Source organism: Mobula birostris, chromosome 20, assembly GCF_030028105.1.
Source record: "Mobula birostris isolate sMobBir1 chromosome 20, sMobBir1.hap1, whole genome shotgun sequence".
Taxonomy (NCBI): Eukaryota; Metazoa; Chordata; class Chondrichthyes; order Myliobatiformes; family Myliobatidae; genus Mobula; species Mobula birostris.
The window spans coordinates 6,636,787-6,658,398 of record NC_092389.1 but is presented as its reverse complement, the minus strand read 5'-3'; the positions used below and the strand labels follow the sequence as shown (position 1 = coordinate 6,658,398).

The 21,612-nt window shown below is 42.1% G+C and overlaps 1 protein-coding gene across 8 annotated transcripts in view; it reads left to right on the top strand.

Annotated features, from left to right (window-relative positions):
- Positions 1-1,652: 1,652 nt before the first annotated feature.
- The window catches only part of usp28 (ubiquitin specific peptidase 28), a 118,497-nt gene continuing 98,537 nt past the window's right edge, over positions 1,653-21,612 (top strand). For all 8 annotated transcript variants that reach the window (XM_072283917.1, XM_072283913.1, XM_072283916.1 and 5 more), the window contains exon 1: positions 1,653-1,839. In XM_072283917.1, the coding sequence (XP_072140018.1) occupies positions 1,795-1,839 (45 nt within the window). In that variant the 5' untranslated portion in view covers positions 1,653-1,794. The remainder of the gene's footprint in view (positions 1,840-21,612) is intronic.

The window sequence follows — 21,612 nt, the reverse complement described above, 5'->3', positions numbered from 1 at the left end:
CTACTTTCCTCTATTAAATTATTTAAAATGAACAATCATGATGATTTACAAAAGCTCATATATTCAAATTTGAAGTCCTGACTTATTGCCCTAACCTAAGTATGAACACTGTAAATAAGTTCAACTTATGCAGTCATTTTGTTTCTTCAGTGAATTTATTTAAGTTGGAAGATAAATCAGAAGTAACTTTATTTTTGTTGCCTTTATGTTTAAGTAATAAAATGTCTTTACAGTTCAAAGTTCCTAGGGAATGAAAGTCTCTAATTTTGGTCATATTGTGTAGGTTTTGATGACACAAAAGTTGGGTGTGTTGTGGATAGTGTGGAGGGCTGTCAGAGGCTACAGCGGGACATTGATAGGATGCAAAACTGGGCTGAGAAATGGCAGATGGGTTTCAACCCAGATAAGTGTGAGGTGGTTCATTTTGGTAGGTCAAATATGATGCCAGAATATAGTATTAATGGTAAGACTCTTGGCAGTGTGGAGGATCAGAGGGATCTTGGGGTCTGAGTCCATTGGACACTCAAAACTGCTATGCAGGTTGACTCTGTGGTTAAGAAGGCATATGGTGCATTGGCCTTCATCAGTCGTGGGATTGAGTTTAGGAGCTGAGAGGTAATGTTGCAGCTATATAGGACCCTGGTCAGACCCTACTTGGAGTACTGTGCTCAGTTCTGGTCACCCTGCTACAGGAAGGATGTGGAAACTATAGAAAGGGTGCAGAGGAGATTTACAAGGATGTGGCTTGGATTGGGGTGCATGCCTTATGGGAATAGGTTGAGTGAACTTGGCCTTTTCTCCTTGGAGCCACAGAGGATGAGAGGTGGCCTGATAGAGGTTTATAAGATGATGAGAGGCATTGATCGTGTAGATAGTCAGTGGCTTTTTCCCAGGGCTGAAATGGTTGCCACAAGAGGGCACAGTTTTAAGGTGCTTGGAAGTAGGTACAGAGGAGATGTCAGGGGTAAGTTTTTTTCGCAGAGTGGTGAGTGTGTGGAATGGGCGGCCAGCGACGGTGGTGGAGGCGGATACAATAGGATCTTTTAAGAGACTCCTGGATAGGTACATGGAGCTTAGAAAATAGAGGGATATGGGTAACCTTAGGTAATTTCTAAAGTAAGTACATGTTCAGCACAGAATTGTGGGCTGAAGGGCCGGTATTGTGCTGTAGGTTTTCTACGTTTATTTCTTTCACTGAAGTGCATGACCACACACTTCACTAAACGATCCCATTTGCCACTTTGCCCATTCTCTAATCTGTCCAAGTCCCTCTGCTAACTCAGTTGTGGTTTCAGAAGTGGCTGCACATTCTCACATGAACGACCACGGTTTCAAAAAAGCGTTTTACTGCCCGTTTGATCTTTCTGGAAGGGAAATGAAAGGCGCTACACAGAGGCAAGTCTTTCCCTCCCCAAATATATAAAATCTGCTGGAAGATGGGGCAAGTAATCTCGGCAAACTGAAGCAGGTGAGAGAGATTCAATCAGTTGAGCTTGCTTCACTGAATCCTACACCAGGGAAGGGGGAAAGTCCTATCAGCTCCGGCTCGCTGATCGCAAGCAATCCATTTCCTTCACTTTCAAGCGGTGGCGCGCACGCACGAACGCAATGTGGCGTGCGCGGGACCGCCGGCACGAGCTGGGAGGGGGGGGTGGAGTGGGTCTGTGCGGCCGGTGGCGGGGGTTGTTGTTGCTGCTCCTTTCCACCTCCCTGGTATAGGCTTGGAGACTCATTTAGCACCAACTTTTATCGAAAAAAAAGTAAAATCATTTTCTTCAAGAGGAAGCTGTGATCATGACGGCGGGGGAGAGCCGGCCGGAGCAGACCGGCGAGGAAAAGGTAACAACACGCCGGCAGTAATGTTACAAAGTTTAATATCGCAGAGTTACTTTGTAATATTTTCCTCACCCGCGGTTTTCTGATCCTTTAAAGCCAAGTTAATGTTTCTCCTGCAACTTCTCGAAGTTCACCTGTGATCCTGCTGATCTTTGTCTGAACCTGCATTGTAAATGGCCACATGGCGTGTTTGCTTTTTAAAATTGTAATTGATTTTTTTTTGTTTGCTTAAATGCTGTTTTTTTTTGAATAGTTGTCCCCGTGTTTGCGGGTTTGGGGAGGGGAATGGGCTGCAGACGTTGTTGTGATTAGTGTATGGTGTGACTGCAGCCTTTGATTTAAAAAGTCTGCCGTTGGCATAAGATACAGAAGATGGTCATTCAACTTGTCTAAACTGCCTGTAACCCGCTTAAAGTGCTGGAGTAACGCAGCAGGTCAGGTAGTATCGTCAGGCCTCCTTATTTCTATCCAGAACTGAAAAGTTGATTCAGGAGTAAGTTATACCTCCTGCTGTGCCTCTCAGTAAAATAACTGATTTTATGCTACCACTTTGTACTAAATGCGGGTCACTAGAGTTGTGAGGCAGCTGCTCTTTTTTATTTAAGTATAGGTATACTTAAAGCGGAGATTTATAAGGGCGTCAAGGGTTACAGGGGCAAGGCAGGAGAATGGGATTGAGTGAGATAATAAATCAGCCATAATTGAATGGCGGAGAAGACTTGTTGGGCCGAATGGCCTAATTCTGCTTCTTTGTTCTATGGTCTTATTAGCTCATGGGTGCTACTGTGGTAGGGTAGGAAATGTGACATTGGATTTATGTATAGAAATTCCCAAAGACAGCTAGCTGCGTGGTTATGACAAGCAGTCTGTTTTCAGTGGTGTTGGTTGTGAGAAAAGTATTGGACAGGAGAGCAGGATAACTTGTCTACTCTTCTTTGAAATAATGTGGTGAGATCTTCTGCGTCCTCCTGAGTATTTGGATGGGATTTATTTTAACATTTCATTCACAAAGTGACTTTGCCAATACTATGGCACTCCTTTCGTATAACATTAGACTGTTAGCCTTGGCATATACATCTCTTGAGACTTAAATCCATGACCTAGGGAAAAACTTATGGGTGCTTGCAAATGTGGAGGTGTATAGATCTGATGGTTAGGCAAAAACGTTTTCTTCGAGCAGGGAGAGTCCAGAAGCAAAAGGCACACAGTTAATGTGAGTGAACAGTGTAGTGGTTTGCACAATGCTTTACTGTACGGGCGACCCGGGTTCAATTCCCACTGCTACCTGGAAGAAGTTTGTGCGTTTTCCCTGTGACCGCGTGGGTTTACTCCGGTGCTTTGGTTTTCTTCCACATTCCAAAGATGTGGCAGTTAGTAGGTTAATTGGTCATTGTAAATTGTCCTGTGATTAGGCTAGGGTTAAATAGATGGGTTACTGGGAGGTGCAGCTTGAAGGGTCTTATGGACCTATTCTATGCTGTATCTCAATAAGTAAATATATTTAAAGGTAGATCTGAGGGATTAGTTTTCATGCTGAGGGTGGGGAATATCTGGAATGAGCTGCTAGCAGAGGTGATGGAGGCAGTGTTTACAATGTTTAAAAGAGCATTTGGACATGTAGTTGAATAGGAAAGGCGTGGAGGGATATGGGCCTAGTTCGGACAAATGAGATTGGCATAGTGGGTATCACGGTTGGCATGGATGCGTGGGCTCATGGGGCCCCTTTCTGTGCTGTACAATTCTATGAACTTGGAGAGACAAATTTCTTGTTGAGCTCTGATTCTAGCCAGCACATTCTGTTCCAGGTCCCAAGCTAGCGAGTGAGACTAAAGGTCATATGCTCTTGGTCCTTGTCTTATGACAGCAGCTGAAGAACCCTTCAGACTTTGGAACAGTGGATCAGAGTTAGATTTGGCAGCTCTACCATGTTGCCTCTGAGTTTTGGATACCCTGGGAAATTTCCTCTCATCTCATGCTGAAAGTAATATCACTGGCACTCCTCGTCTCTGGCGTCTCTCAGCTTTATTCCAGCAGTGCTTCTGAGCAGGAGCAGTGAAAACTGAAAAGAGATCTGTGCTAGGTGTAGACCTCTGTCATACACTCAGTTGTCACTTTATTAGTTGCAGCTGCTTATTAAAGCAAATATCTAATCAGCCAATCACATAGCAACGGCTCATTGCATAAAAGCATGCAGACATGGTCAAGAGGTTCAACTGTTGTTTAGACCAAACATCAGAATGGGGAAGAAATGTGATCTGAGTGACTTTGACTGTGGAATGATTGTTGGTGCCAGAGGCGGTGGTTTGAGTATCTCAAAAACTGCTGATCTCCTGGGATTTTTCACATACCACAGTCTCAGAATTTACAGAGAATGGTGTGAAAAACAAAAAAAAACAGTGAGCAGCAGTTCTGCGGGCAAAACATCTTGTTAATGATAGAGGTTAGAGGAGAATGGCCAGACTGGTTCAAGCTGACAGGAAGGCAGTGTACAGGTTTCCCTGCTAACCAAAGGTAGAGTGTTCCTATGAAATGGTTCATAAGCTGGAATGTTGTAAAGTGAATAAGCAATTACCATTTATTAATATGGGAAAAAATTTTGAGCGTTCCCAGACTCAAAAAAAAACCCCTACAAAATCATGCCAAATAACACATAAAACCTAAAATAACAGTAACATATAGTAAAAGTAGGAATGATGATAAATACACAGCCTATATAAAGTAGAAATACTTTTCTGCAGCACGGTCTAGTGCAGCGAAAATCTCGTGGAAGCACTCTCGGCAGAAACACTCCCTCCAGTAACCTTTAAGCTATGAAGCTGCCAAATCATACCAAATAACACAAAAATACACAGCCTATATAAAATAGAAATAATGTATGTACAGTGTAACTTCACTTACCGGAATCGGGAAGACTCCAATAAATTGCAGTTTCGTCACAGTTAAACATTTGCTTATACGAATAACTATCTGACGCAATCGGCAATCGCCTCTGATCTGGGCCTACATTTACATGCCGGGTGGCACCTAATTAATTAGCTTGTTTATTTCGGCTTTTTTCTTAAAGATGTGCTGAGTGTGTTCCAACTACCGCTGCACCACTGCATTCTTCGCGGCAATGTATCGGTTCGCAGCCTGGAGGTTGGGGACCACTGCTTAAACTATGAAGCTGCCCTCGCCTCAGAAACTGATCAAACTACCCATGACTACCTTTAAATTCCACTTTCGCAACATCTTCATCACCATCGTCTAGTGCTTTCTGTTTCAGCTTATTGAAAAGACTGATTTCTCCTTAACTATAAGAAAACTTAACAGAACACCACACTTTGTACACCCATCAATCCACTCAAGCAATAGATTTTCCATTTTATCCATTATTGGATGCCAACTAAGAGAGACCACTTTGCTGCGAGCAGAACCAACAGTAACATCGGCAGCTTTCAAAATTCTTTCTCTCTGCGTATAAATAATGCGAATGGTGGACGCAAGCAAATTCAAAGCACGGACAATGTCCTTATTTCGTTCACCACGATTGAAATGCTTAATTACGTCTAGTTTTACGCTAAATGTAACACCCATACGAGCTCTTTTAGGCTTTTCCAATACCTCAGAACTCATCTTGCTAACGGATGCACAAAATAAATCGAGATAAAGCACGGTTTAAGCAATGTCGGCTAGAATGCCGTTCCGGGGGAGGAGCCTGGCTGTTCGGGCACACGCTGCCTTTTTTCGTAACAGTGAAAACAGGTAACTAATGTAGGTCTTTCATAACAGCGAGGTGTCGTAAAGCGAACGTTCGGAAAACGGGGGCCACCTGTAATTCAAATAATCACTTGTGAAGAAGAGCATCTCTGAATGCATAATCATGTCAAACCTTGAAGTGGATGAGCTACAGCAGCAGAAGACCATGAAGGTACAATCAGTGGCCACTTTATTCAGTACAGGAGGTGCCCAGTAAAGTGTCCGCTGAGTGTACGTGGCCTTGAGAGGGATAGAATGTATCCATGATTTCTCATTGATTCCCCATTCCTCATCTCCAGTGAACTTTGGATTGCACATAGCAATTTGAATGCAGACTCTCCCAAACTGGAGAGGCATACGGCATGCTAGAAATGTATAAAACAGCAGCTAGGCCACAGCTAGATTACTCCATCCAGCTCTTCTCACCACACTTCAGGAAGGATGTGATGGCACTAGTGAGGGTGCAGGGATTAATTGTAATGTTACCAGGGTTGAAGAAATTTAGTTGTATGGGAACATTTGTTCGGGTGATGTTTTCTTTAGAGCAGCTTTAATAAAAGGATATAAAATGATGAGAGGCCTGGTTCAGGTAAGTAAGAATGTAGAACAGTACAGCACAGTCCAAAACCCTTTGGTTGATGTTGGATCAACTAATGTAAACCTACACCATGAACCTTACCTGTGCCTATCTAAGTCTTTTCAAGCTCCCTATTGTATCGATCTCTACCACCACCTCTGACAGTGCTTTCCAGGCCACCTACCACTGTGTGTGTGTGTGTGTGTGTGTGTGTGTGTGTGTGTGTGTGTGTGTGTGTGTGTGTGTATATATATAAAAAAATACTGCATCTGACATCTCCCCTTAACTTTCCTCCATTCACCTTAAGAGAGGATGTCCTCTGGTATTGGCCATTGACACCCTGGGTAAAAGGTACTGGTTGCCTACTCTGTGCCTCTCATAGTCTTATACACCTCTATCAAGTCGCATCTTATCCTCCATCACACCAAAGGCAAAAGCCCTAGTTTGCTCATAAAACGTGTTCCCAAATTCAGGCAAAGTACTGATACATTTCCTCTGCATACTCTCTAAAGCTTCCACATCTTTAATATATTGAGGTGGCCGACACTGAACACAATACTTTATGTTTGACTAATTGAAGTTTTATAGAACTGCTCTTGAACTCAATCCCCTGGGTAATGAAGGTCAACACACTATACACCTTAACCACTCTATCAACTCACACTATACACCTGCTTAACCACTCTATCAACTGCATTGGATTCAGACCCCAAGATCTCTCTGTTTCTCCACACTGCTATTGACTTTGAACTCTGCCTTTAAATTCAACCTTCCAAAGTGCATGTTGTCACACTTTTCTGGATTGAACTCCATCTGCCACTTCTCAGCCCAACTCTGTATCCTGCCTATATCTCATTGTAACCTATGACAACCTTCCAAATCGTCTGCAGCATCACCGACCTTTGTGTCATCTTCAAACTGACTAAACCACACCTCCACTTTTTCATCCCAAGTCATTTATAAAAATCATAAAGAGCAGGAGTTCCAAAATTGATCCGTGAGGAACACCACTAGTCACCAACGCCCAGGGAGAGTACTACTAATCTACTACTGGATTTCCTTTGTGAAGGTGTCAGAACTGCAAGGCATAGATTTTAAAGTAACATGTTTAGAAGGCATTTGAAGGAAATAAAGTACTTTTATTTTTACCTCAAGAATGGAATCCATTCCTGGGAAGATGGTGGAGGCAGAAAATGATCACATTTGATTCTCACTAAGATCCCTTAACCCATTAGGGATTACGATCAGTGAGGCAAGGGAAGGTATGGCTCTTTTGTCAGACATGGATTTAACGAGTGAATAATTTCCTGATATATCATAAATGTCTGTAATTCTGGCAATGGGTTGTTGCTTCACCAACCACTTGACTATATGTAACACAGAATTGGTTTCAAGCTATAGTTTGCTTGAGATAACAAAGAAAACCAACTTTTTTTTCAAAATGGGGTAAGAAGACATTTCAGAAACCAAATTGTATTAACTGCACAGCAATTCATCTCATGATGTTGTTTCAGAGGCCTCTTGACAGCGAGCTACAGCAAAAGCCCCTTGAAGGCGGTCATGGCCTTTCATGCTATTTTTTGGTTTGTGTATCTTGTGGTCCACAAGGTCATCCAAAAACTGATATGGCTAGGGGAACTACTGGTCAGTCACATTTTTCTAAGTTAAATTGAAGTATGATGACATGTTGCTGACTGTTATCTATTAATGGCTTCTTGTTTGGTTAACTCTCATACCCTGGAATTATGCAGTTGCCTTTGGAAAGTGGCTCCATAATATCGACAACTGTGTCAGTTTTGAGCAGTTGTAACATAACAACAACTTGGATTGTTATAACACCCTTTAACCTCAATTGCAACTTGACTAAGGAGCATGAGTCTTCTCTCAATGTCAAGGTTTCCCAGCCTTGAGTCCACAGACCCTTTGCTTAATGGTATTGGTCCATGGCATAAAAAAGATTGTGAACCCCTAGTCTATACCATGGCTGAGAAAATGTTGCAAGCAACATAGTCATCACTTTTAATTATTTGCTTGCCCACAATAATAATACAGCTGTTCCCTTAATTTTTTTTTGTCTTTCCTGTTGTTGGTCTGCTTTCAGTCCCATATAGAAGGCCAGCTCATGTCCAGATTTGGGAGCTCTTCCGATTTCTGCTCAAGGCATCCATTTGTGAAAGAGAAGTATCTTATCCAAGAAATATTCGGTTCCTGATAGATAACCGACTGGTCAGCTTTCCCTTTAGCAGCCATCCCAGACACCTTCCACCCTCTGTGTGGAAAGCCATTCCCCTTCTCACCTTAAACTTATTCTAGTTAGTATTTGAGAATTTTCTGTTTTTAGCTATACCTCTCATAATTTTGTAAACTATCAGTTCTCTCCTTAGCCTCTGATGCTCGTGAGAAAACAACCCAAGTTTGCCCAACTCCTCGTCATAGCTTATACACTTGAATCCAGGCAGCACCCTAGGAAACCCTTCTTAAAACCTCCACAATGCGCAAAAGCAGGAGTCGACCCTGGTTGTTTTTGACTGTGTAGAGTTCGCAAGTTTTTGCTGTGGCCTAAAGTGTTTTCTTCACGTGCTCTGTTTCCTCCTGTGTAATAAGAAGTGCAGGTTGGTAGGTTAATTGCCTCTGGTGTGTAGGTGAGTGATTCAATCTGAGGGAAGTTGATGAGAATCTGGGATTAACGTAGGTGCAAGGGGATGGATCTTCCATGACCTGGATCAAGACATTGACGTCGTGTGGAGGCTTGCGTGCTTCAAGGACTCCATCAGGCGATGCCAACTCAGGGTCACCCATGTTGGAGTGGCTGTGGACAAAGATCAATCCAACCCTGGCCCCCGAGTGGACAGACTTGCATCTGCCCCTCCCAGGCCTCACTTCAATTAGAAGTGTGAATGCCATATGAAACATCAACAACAAAGGGGTAGGTGAAGATCACTGTAGAGGTCTTGTTTGTGTGTCTGAGTCTGGTGGAAAAGCCAAGGTATTCTTCAGTTGTATTTAGTGTATGCTGCTCTGGTTCCCTATTTACAGGAAGGATGTGGAGGTTTTGGAAAGGTTTCTTAGGGTGCTGCCCAGATTCAAGGGTATGAGGAGAAGTTGGACAAACTTTGCTTGTTTTCTCTGGAGCATTGAGGCTGAGGGGAGATCTGATAGAGGTTTATAAAATTATAAGAGGCTTAGATAGAGGAGACAGCCACATATCTTTTTCCCAGGGTAGAAATCTCTAATATTGGAGGGAATAGTTTTAAAGGGAGAAGGGCAAAGTTTTTCCATGCAGAGTGGTAGGTGCCTGGAACAGTTTCCAAGGGGAGTGCTGGAAAGAAATGCACCAGATAGACACCATAGATATGGATCATGTACAGGCAGGAAATAGCATAATTTGACTTTGTGTTCAGTGCAGACATCATGGCCGAAAAGACCTGGTCCTGTGCTGCAGTGTTCCTTGTCCTAAGTCTGATTATAATTTGTTTCAAAGTGAATCTGATTCAAAGGTTCAGAGACAGAATGTTACAACCCAGTTATGGATCTTTCAGCTCAAGTAGGCCCACTTTTACTTACTCTATACAAGCTCTGTCATGTTAGAATTCACGGGAAGAGAGAGTGTTATGCAGTGACTTGATGATACCATGGAGTATGATCACAAGACAGTAATTTGACCAAGGGCTTGGATGAAATAACTGCAGAGACTGGAATTTGAGTCATCAACAATGCACTATGCTTTATTGCATATTAGTAATTTCTGTAATATTAATAATGACATGTATACATAAATACTAATTTCTGGATGAAATTGACCAAGACAATATTACTATAAATACAGAAGAACATCTGGCGAATAAGTATCATCTTCTATGATCTTTGCCAAACTCTATATGTGACTACAATTAGCTTTTACTTTGTAGTAGTTTGAACATGAGTAACATTTTGGGACATTATCAAGTACTTGTTATGACTTGTAATACTAGAGTACACCTTTACAACTGATATTCATTATTATTATTATTGGTGTTGGTAACTGATCAAAACATAAATATATGTAGTCTCATCTGGTCCATCGAGACCACCTCTTTAGTCAAAAAAGGCATAGCAGTGCCTCCACTTCCTAAGGAGATTGAGATGAATGAGGCTTCCCCATCCCCCATTCTAACCCAGTTTTTATAGGAGCACCGTCGTGAGTCCTAACCGTTTGGTATGGAAATTGCAAGGCATCTGACTTCAAGTCCTTACAAAGGATTATGAGGACTGCTAAGAGGATCACTGGGGTCTCTGTTCCATCTGAGATATTTACTACATGCGCTTTGTACACAGGGCCCTTAGCATTGTCAGTGATCCTTTCCATCTGTCTAACAATCTCTTTGACCCCCTACCATCTGGCAGGAGATACCATAGCATTAGAGCAAGGACTGTTAGGATAGGAAACAGTTTCTTTGTCCAGGCCGTAAGACTACTGAACTCCCTGCCACCACCCAGGTGTCAGCACATATGTAGTGCCAGTAGCGTTATACTGTTTATTTTTTAACTTGTGCCATAAATGCACCTTATGCTAAATGTCAAACTTCTAACAAATAATAATTTATTATTTGTTAATTTATTTGTGGTAATATTGTTTTGTGTTGTGTGTAAGTTATATGTACTGTGTTGTGCACCTTGGTCATTGTTTCATTTGGTGGTATACATGATTCCAGTTGAAGGACAATGAACTTGATGTGGTGAGAGTTTTGGAGAACATACGGATGAAGTCATTTGCTTCTTACAGACATGTTACATGCATACATGTTCTACTGCCTGCAAAATGTCACCTCACTCCAGGGTAGTTTCTTGTGGCTGCATTAGTGTCTTGAATTATTCACATACTGAGTTCCTAAAAATATCCATAGTAATGTTCATGGAGGTAGTTAATTTTGTTTTGGAGCACATTTTTACTGTATCTACTGCACATTTTTACTGTATATACTTGAGTATACTTAGTGATGAATAGATTTCAATTAATTAACCTACATGTCCTGCCTCAAGCAGAGATTTTTGAGCTTGTGTGACAAAGGTTAGGAGAATGAAAAGATTATTACACTACAAAGATTATTGCCTGTCACAAAGGGTTATTGGCTAGAAGTCAGATGTTAAAAGTCAAAGAATCACTGACCCATTAAAAAAAATTAGTGCCTCCTGTAGCATCTAAAACCAGTAGCAAGCTTGCCCAAGATAGATGTGAGCTGCCCAAATGACTGAGTTGGTAGATGCACTGTCATGTCTTTGTACCGCTGGAAGTAGCAGTGAGGTTCTCAAAATCACAAAGCAATTTTGCTTTACCTAGATAATCGTCATCAAGGAAATTCTCTTGAGTAAGATAGTGTAGAGCCTGTGGAAACAATTGTGAGATGTTGCTTTCCTTAGAAGAAATGGAGAGATCTTTTCCACTGAAGATGAGTGAGACTAGAACTAGAAGTCGTAGGTTTAACCAACTTCCCCCTGGGATCAATAAAGTATGACTATGACTAGGTTAAGAGTGAAAGGTGAAATACGAGGGGTGATTGATAAGTTTGTGGCCTAAGGTAGAAGGAGTCAATTTTAGAAAACATAGCACATTTATTTTTCAACATAGTCCCCTCCTACATTTACACACTTAGTCCGGCAGTCGTGGAGCATACAGATCTTGGAGCTCCAGAAAGTGTCCACAACAGGGATGCTTGATAAGTTCGTGGCCTAAGGTAGAAAGAGATGAGTTATTAACTTCAAACTTTCTGCATAATCACTCAAAGAGTTGACCTGCATATGCGTGTAACGAGAGCTGTATAACTCATCTCCTTCTACCCTAGGCCACAAACTTATCAATCACCCCTGCTGTGGACACTTTCTGGAGGTCTAAGATCTGTATGCTCCACGACCGCTGGACTAAGTGTGTAAATGTAGGAGAGGACTATGTTGAAAAATAAATGTGCTAGGTTTTCTAAAATTGACTCCTACTGTGGGCCACGAACTTATCAATCACCCCTTGCATTTAAGGAGAAGCTGAAGGGGATTTTTTTCCACTCAGGGTGGTGACAGTGTGGAATAAACTGCCAATGGAAGTGCTGGATGTGGGTCCAATTGCACCACTTGAGAGAAGTTTGGATAAGTACATGATGGGAGGGGTATTGTCCAAATGTGGTTGATGGGAATAGTTCAGCACAGACTCTGTGCTGAAGGATCTGTTTCAGTATTGCAGAGCTCTCTGACCCTGACTTTATAACTTTAGGAAAATGGAATTGCATTTAAAATTAATTATTGTGTTGAAGGTAAACTGTGTTTATTGCCTGATTTATCCTTGTGACATTTGACTTGGTTCTGAACAGTCATACAACCCAAACTTGTAATTCCACATCTTTTTGACATCGTAGTCATAGAGTGCATAGACAGACTTTTGTTTTCTTTTTGTCTTGACAGTTTTTCTATTCTAATGCAACCCCCTTCCACCCATTGGCGTTTAACTTGTCAGCATGATCCATTCTGTCATGACAACAATGTTTTCTTTTGACACTGTGCTTTGGAAATGAAGGTAGGGGATTCCCAGAAATATGCTTGTAAGGGTTTTCAAGCAGTCTGCAGGTATTTGCAGGAGGCTAGTAGGAATGTCTTAATCCTTTCAGATGTTTTTTTTATGTGTAATTTGTTTTAAAGCTATTGAAGATCATAATTACACTTTTCAAGCAGATTAATTATGGACTTGTTATTAGACTATTGAATGGACCCTATTGTATGATACAATGGACCCAAAACCTCACAATCTATCTCGTTATGATCTTGTACTTGCAATGCACTTTCTCTGTAGTTTTTACACTTAATTTTGCATTGTTGTTCTACTGTGCAATGCACTGTGTAATGATTTATCTGTATGAACAGTATGCAAAGCATGCTTTTCAATCTATCTTGGTACATGTGACATATCAGAATCACTGGCATGTGTTGTGGCAGCAGTGCATTATAATACATAATAAAAACTGTAAATTACAGTAAATGTTCTTGAAGCTGTTCCTGAATCGTGTGTGTGTGTGCGCGCGTGCGCGCGCCTTCAGGCTCCTGTACCTTCTCCCTGATGGTAGCAATGAGAAGAGGGCATGTCCTGGGTGATGGGGGTTCTTAAGGATGAATACCACCTTTTTGAGGCATCGTTCATTGAAGGTGTCCTGGATGCTGAGGAGGCTAGTGCCCATGATGGAGCTGATTGAGTTCACAACTTTCTGCAGCTTATTTTGATCCTGTGCAGTAGCCCCTCTCCTATACCAGACAGTGATGCAGCCAGTTAGAATGCTCTCCATGGTACATTTGTAGAAATTTGAGAGTGTCTATGGTGACATAGTAATTCTTCTCAAACTCCTAATGAAATATAACTGCTGTCGTGCCTTCTTTGTAGCTGTATCGATATACTGGGCCCTGGACAGGCCATCAGAGATGTTGACACCCAGGAATTTGAAACTGCTCACCCTTTCCACTGCTGATGGATACTTGGAGCTTAGAAAAATAGAGGGCTATGGGCAAGCCTAGGTAGTTCTAAGGTAAGGACATGTTTGGCACAGCTTTGCGGGCTGAAGGGCCTGTATTGTGCTGTAGGTTTTCTATGTTTCTATGATCTAGTGCTACTGGGCAATAGTCATTGAGGCAGGTTGCCATGTTCTTCTTGGGCACTGGTACAATTGAAGCCTGCTTGAAATAGGTGGGTTCCTCAGACTGCTTCAAGGCATGCTCCCCAATTTGCCTACTGGAGCAACAGGTCCACAGCTCTTCACTCAAGCCAGAACATCTGGACAGAAAAGATGCATACATCAGGATGCTCTTTATTGACTACAACTTCGCATTCAATACAACATCCCCTCGGTAAGAGGTTAAAAATGTCAGTAAACACTCCAGCCAGTTGATCAGCACAGGTCTTTAGTTCTTGGCCAGGTACTTTTCGTGGGTTCACCCTCCTAAAGGCTGCTTGCACGTCAGCTGCAGAGACTGAAATCACAGGTTCATCGGGTGCTATGGGAGACTGTGACGATACCTGCATGTATTGAAGGGCAAAACAAGCATAGAAGGCATTGAGCTCATTTGGAAGCGAAGTCCTGTAGTCACCTATGTCACTTGATTTTACTTTATAAGAGGAGTTGGCATTCAAGCCCTGTCACACCTGTCGAGCATCCTTTGTTGATTCAAGTTTAGTGTGGGATTGCCACTTTGCCAGTGAGATGGCCTTCCAGAGATTGCAGCTGAACCTCATGTAACTTTCTTGGTTATCAGACTTGAGTGCCTCTGATCTGGCCCTCAGCAGATTGAGGATCTCATGGTACATCCAGGACTTCTGACTGGGGAAGACTCTGAATGGTTTTGTGGGGACACGCTCATCTACAACTGTTTTTATAAAGTCCGTGACAAGCATGGTGTTTTCATTCAGATCCACAGATGAGTCCTTGAACACAGACCAGTCCACCAACTCAAAGCAATCCTGTAGCTGCTCCTCTAACTCCCGCAACCACCTCTTTGTTGTCCTAACCTGTGGAGCTTTACTCTTTAGCCTCTGCCGGTACGCAGGTGGAAGGACAGTCAAGAGATCAGATTTACCGTAATGCAGTCTGGGCATGGAGCGGTAGGCATCCCTTATCTTAGTATAACAATGGTTTTGTGTGTTGGGACCTCTGATGCTATAGGTTATATGCTGATGGTAATTGGGCAGGTTTTCTTCATACAAGCCTGGTTGAAGTCCCTGACTATGATTTGAACTGCATTGGGATGGACTGTTTCTTGTTTGGAGACAGCATCATTCGGTGTCTCAAGTGCTTGATTATAGTCAGCCTACATTATGGAGGAGAACTCTCTAGGTAAATAGAACAGACAGCATGTGATCATCAGATGTTCAAGGTTGGGGATGTTTCAAGGTTGACAAAACTGCCATATTGGAACTCAGCCGAGAGCTTATCATAAACCACACACCTTTACCTTTCACCTCTTCCAAATCAGTGGTTCAGTCCATTCTGTGAATCGAGAAGCCTTTGGATCTAATCACCAAATCTTATGTGCTGGGAGTAATCTATGTCTCGATTACACATAGAACACAACAATCCTGCCGAAGGGTTTCAGCCCAAAACATTGACTGTACTCTTTTCCATAGATACTGCCTGACCTGCTGAGTTCCTCCAGCATTTTGTGTGTGTTGCTTGAATCTCTCATTTCCCCCTCTGTTACAACAATCTTGCCCTCAGGTCCTCAATTTTGTTCTGCAGCAACTGCACATTTGCTAACAAGATGCTTGGCTAGTGGAGGGGGGGGGGGGTCTCATTTCCCTGTGCTTCAGCCTGGCTTGGAGTGCTTCCCCCATTTGCCCCCCCCAGCTTCGCTTCCAGCCATGGTGATGAACCTTTGCCCACCTAAAGTTGCAGTAACACACATAAAAATTGCTGGTGAACACAGCAATTATATTCCTTAATTATTCCTTATATTCCGTCTGGGTAGCCTCCAACCTGATGGCGTAAACGTTGACTTCTCTAACTTCCGTTAATGCCCCACCTCCCCTTCGTACCCCATCTGTTATATATTTGTTATTATTATATATATTTTTTTTCTCTTTTTCTCCCTCTGTCCCTCTCACTATACCCCTTGCCCATCCTCTGGGCTTCCCCTCCCCCCTCCCCCTTTTCTTTCTCCCTAGGCCTCCTGTCCCATGATCCTCTCATGTCCCTTTTGCCAATCAACTTTCCAGCTCTTGGCTCCATCCCTCCCCCTCCTGTCTTCTCCTATCATTTTGGATCTCCCCTTCCCCCTCCCACTTTCAAATCTCTTACTAACTCTTCTTTCAGTCAGTCCTGATGAAGGGTCTCGGCCCGAAACGTCAACTGTACCTCTTCCTAGAGATGCTGCCTGGCCTGCTGCGTTCACCAGCAATTTTTATGTGTGTTGCTTGAAATTCCAGCATCTGCAGATTTCCTCGTGTTTGCATTTATAAAGTTGCAGTACCTGCTTTCTGTAGAGTTAAGTCTGCCGAGTCCTTAAGGAGATCATGAAACCTGTAGTATGTGATGTACTTTGTATTTGATGAAGTACTTGTGGAATGTAATTGCTGTTGTGCTGTGATTTCTGAACTTTCAGTTAATGAATTTCTGCTAAAAAGCCCCTGGCTCTTTGGGGTCTATGTCTTTGACTTAAGAAGCTATTATATAACGAATGATGTGCCATTCCACATCTGGGAATATATGGTATGAAAATGCTCATTATACACTTCTCCCAGTTTATTTTTTCATTTTTTGAACATTCTCCAGGAATGCTCACTCCTGTTTCCAGGTACAAGAAAAAATCTGCAGATGCTGGAAGTCCAAGCAACACACATAAAATGCTGGAGGAACTCAGAAGGTCAGGATACATCTATGGAAAAAAAAAAGTACAGTTGACGTTTCGGGTTGAAACTCTTCAGCAGGGCTAGAGAAAAAAAAGCTGAGGAGTAGACTTAAAAGGTGGGGGAGCGGAGAGAAAAACACAAGGTGATTGGTGATACCGGGAGGGGGCAGGGTGAAGTAAAGAGCTGGGAAGTTGATTGGTGAGAGAGATACAGGGCTGGAGAAGGGGAGAGTCTGATAGGAGAGGACAGAAGGCCATGGAAGAAAGAAAAAGGGGGAGGAACGCCAGAGGAAGGTGATGGGCAGGCAAGGAGATAAGGTGAGAGAGGGGATGGGGATTGATGAAGAGGAGGGGCCTTACTGGAAGTTCGAGAAATCAATGTTCATGCTATCAGCTTGGAGGCTCCTCTGACAGAATTTAAGGTGTTGTTATTTATTTATTGATTGAGATGCAGAGCAGAACAGGCCCTTCTGGCCCTTTGAGCCATGCCACCCAGCAAAGCCCTATTTAATCCGAGCCTAATCACAGCCGAGTGAAATCCTTAGACTAATTGATTGAGAAAGTTATTCCCAACTTCCATTCCATGCTGAGTTGTTTCTGGTCTCTATTCAAGGTAACCAGACAATTATGAAGGGCAATAAATAAAGATGTTGCTCCCCCCCCCCGCCCCAATTAGATGCTGATCCAGCAGAACTTACTGCAAAGTTTACTACCAGGCAGAGTGCACCCAAGCAGAGCAGCACTCCTTTGTCTTCAGTCTTTCCTTTCCTAGGGAATATGGCAGAGGTTTTAAAACTATGAAGGAGTTTTACTTAATTAATGAAAACAAGAGCAGAACAGGCTCTTCTGGCACTTTGGGCCATGCTGCTCAACAATCTCCCAATTTACCCGTAACCTAATCACAGGACAATTTTCAATGACCAATTGTCCTACCAACTTGTATGTCTTTGTATTGTGGGAGGAAACCAAAGCACCCAGAGGAAACCCACGCAGTCACAGGGAGAATGTACAAACTTGCTTACAAAGGGCATCAGAATTGAACCTGGGTCGCCTGTACTGTGAAGTGTTGTGCTAACCACTATACCACTGTGCTACCCCCACAATATTTTGCAAAGAGCATTACTCTGTAAGCAACATTAACTCTGTTTCATAATTATTCTAGTTTATATCCATCCCAGAACCTAGACTTCTCTCCTGCATCATTGACCCACTTCCACGGGGACCGTCGCCAGAATTATGCACAGAACTCGCACAATGCAGTATGCGTGAGTTGTGTGCTCGTGAAACAGGTATCAGGTGAATAAAACTAGAGGGCATAGATTTATGTGAAAGGGTATCAGATTTGAAGAAGATCTGAGGGTGCGAAATCATGGTGAGGACCTGGATTGCATTGCTTGGTAGGGGGGAGGGGTACAGAAGCAGAGTTGCTGACGGGATTTAAGAGGTTGTCTATTGCTTGGGCATTTACAGTTGGGATTAATGTGGATGAGTGCCCATTGGTCAGTGTAAATATGGACTGAATGACCTGTTCCTGTGCTATATGACTAAATTTATTTATCTACTAGATATCAATTAATTTGGATTAGAAGACTGCATGAGCATTTAATTCATGCAAATGTCATTCCTTGTAATAGGCATGATGCAATAATTGATTTTGCAGCATGTTAAGGTTCAAGATTGGGAGAAGGCAGCAGAATGGGGTTGAGAGGGTTAATAAATCAGCAACGATCGAATGGTGGAGCAGACTTAATGGGCTGAATGGCCTAATTCTGCTCCTATGTTATATGGTCTAAGATGGAACTAATTCCACACCTGGGCTTTTTATCCTGTTTATTGCTTGGACTGATGTTGAATTGAATATTATCTGTCAGAACACTACGCCTTTGTTTCCTTTGGCCGAAGCTCAGGACACGTGTCAGTGTTGAATAAAGAGTTCTTGTGTATGTGCTTTAGTTCTTGTCTGAATTGCAGGAAATTTGTAAAGGAGGCTTGTGTGGCTGCAGCTGACTAATGTAATCTGAAGCTAAGAATCTATTAGAATACTCAAGTTTTTTTTTAAACCCCCTTTCATCATTTAGACCAATCTAATCATGTATTAATAGGCAGTATGGATTCTGTAATACTTTACTAAAGTGTGGTACTTTCAGGTGAGGGCTTAAATATCGACAATCACTTGGCTATTCCAAGCTTCATTTCTGAAAGGGATGGATCCCAGATGTAACTACCATCCAGAGCTGTGTATATACCATCCCACCCATGTGCAGCTGCATATTCCTCTTCTGTTGGCGAGGGAGACGTGTGGCTGTTAGACCAACCCTTCCCTTTGTATAACTTGTAGCACCAGTTGCCTACACTCCCTTCCCCTTCCTCTCCCACCACCATCTCTCAACACTGGTCTGCATCACCATCCATAGCTGGAATAAAGGTAGAGGCCAAGAGCGAAAGCTGGGACTTTTATAATCTGTGTGCTTTAGTGTAATCACCACAAACCCTTCAAAGGAGCTCTTTTTAGAAGTTCATCCTTTTTTGTATGTGTGCGGAATCTGAATTGTATGGTTATAGAGATCAAAGTAGTAAAATATGTCATTCGGGTTAACTGAATTTCTGTGCTCATATTTATGCTCTACATGAACTTCCTCTGCATCAAATGTCCAAGTAACTTATTACTTCCTTCATTTTTTTAAAATCCACTTTGCCTCAAAAACATTTGTTACTTAACTCGTCTCATCCATAGCATAGTGAGTTTCAGATTCTTAACCACTTTTGGAATAAAATGAACTTCTGAATTAACTTTGAAAGTAACTAATGCCTCTTTTTTTTCCCCCATGGTTCCTAATGTGGAATTTCAACAAATCCCTTCAAAATCTTAGAAGTTCTCAATCAGAATGCCCCTGAGGCTAACTGTTTTATGTGGAAAAGAGATCAATTGTGTTAATCTTTTCCTGGTAGATATGATGTTCAGTTCTGGTGTTATCCTTTCATTCTTTTTTGCCTCTACCAGAGCTTCCTTGGTGTTTAAGATATTGTGACCTGGCAGTGAAGCTTTGCAAATATAATATAATTAAGATCATATATAAATTTCAAAGCTAATTTTTTTAAAATCAAAGCACACATATTACGATATACTATCTTGAGATTCATTTTCTTTCGGGCATTGACAGGAAAAATACTAACACAACACAATAATACAGGAAATGTACATGCCACTTTTCCAGTACTCTGGTTTGAACCCAGTAGTTTTTCTTTTAATATGGCTTTACTAATCTGACTACTTTAAATATCAGATTTTCTGTGCACCTTGGCTCCATTATTCCCCCACTCTATTTTCTTTTACATTCCAAGAACCATGTTGCTCACTTTTCTTGCTACTGAATTTCAGCATCTTGCATCCTATTGAAAACAACACACACTAAGTGCTGGAGGAACTCAGTAGGTCAGGCAGCATCTATGGAGGGGAATAAACAGTTGACGTTTCAGGCTGAGACCCTTAATTAGGACCCATTGAAATTCACTTGTCAATTTAAATCCACTCTTTAAGATTTGTCGAGGATTTAATTGTATTTCAATGTCATCAGCAAAATCTGCAGTTGTATTTCTTCTTGCTTGAACTTGCTTCATGCTGCTGCATTTAGCAATGGATTCATTGGGACGGGGGAACCTCCAATGAATGATACAGTACTGATGAAAGACAATTTATAACAGCTTAATATTTGGGAAGCCACATGCTGATTCCTAACCATGATTCTTGTCGACAGTTTGAAAGTGAACCAGATTTGTTCACACCTTTTAGAATTATATTTGGCCTGAGGATGGCTTTGGACCACATATCTATACCATCAGCAAAGATGCCAATTTCTGGCTCTGTAACATTGACCAACTTTGTCCATGTCAGCTGATACTTAAACACCCAATTTAAGCTGAACTATTCTAACATCTGCTGGTTTACGTTTATCACTGGAAATTCTGCAGCCTTTTGGAGTAATTCTTGGGGCTCATCATTACTGTGCATGCTGACTTACAAATGGTTGTGGAACAACAATGCCTCAATTTTAAAGTTCATTGATCTCAAACCTCTTACCTCTCCTTCCCCCACCTCCCCCACCAGCAACTGCAACATCCTGAGATGTACATTCCTCTGATTCTGACCTTTGATCATCTCATATACGCTTGGTGGTCACTAAAGTGGCCACTGAGTGTATGTTCATGGTCTTCTGCTGCTGTAGCCCATCCACTTCAAGGTTTGAGGTGCTGTGCAGAGATGCCCTTCTTTACATCACTGTTGAAACGTGCAGTTATTTGAAATGCAGTTGCCTTCCTGTCAGCTTGAGCCAGACTGGCCATTTTCCTCTCACCTCTCTCATTAACAAGGCATTTTCGACCACAGAACTGTTGCTCACTGGATTTTTTTTTTTTTTTTTTTTTGTTTTTGTTTTTCATACTATTCTCTGTAAACTGTAGAGGCTGTTGTGCATGAAATTCCCAGGAGATCAGCAGTTTCTGAGATGCTCAAACCACCCCATCATTCCATGGTCAAAGTCACTTAGATCACATTTCTTCCCCATTCTGATGTTTGGTCTGAACAACAACTGAACCTCTTGATCATGTCTGCATGCTTTATGCATTGAGTTGCTGCCATGTGATTGGCTGATTAGATATTTGCATTAACGAGCAGGTGTACTTAATAAAGTGGCCACTGAGTGAATTGACTTGATTACTTGCATCCTTCATACACATGAGTGGTAAAAATCTTTAGGTTTCGTCTCCATCTAAATGTGCAATGTGCAATTTATAGTAATATTCTGTACAACAGGACAGTAACAATATAGTTAAATATGAACAGTCAATGTAACATAGAAGTACAGTTATGTCAGCATGAATTAATCAGTCTGATGGCCCAGTGGAAGACGCTGTCCCAGAGCCTGTTGGTCCTGGCTTTTATGCTGAGGTACTGTTTCCCAGATAGTAGCAGCTGGAACAGTTTGTGGTTGGGGTGAGTCGGGTCCCAATGATCCTTCAGGCCCTTTTTACACACCTGGCTTTGTAAATGTCCTGAATAGTAGGAAGTTCACAACTACAGATGCGCTGGGCTGTCCACACCACTCTCTGCAGAGTCC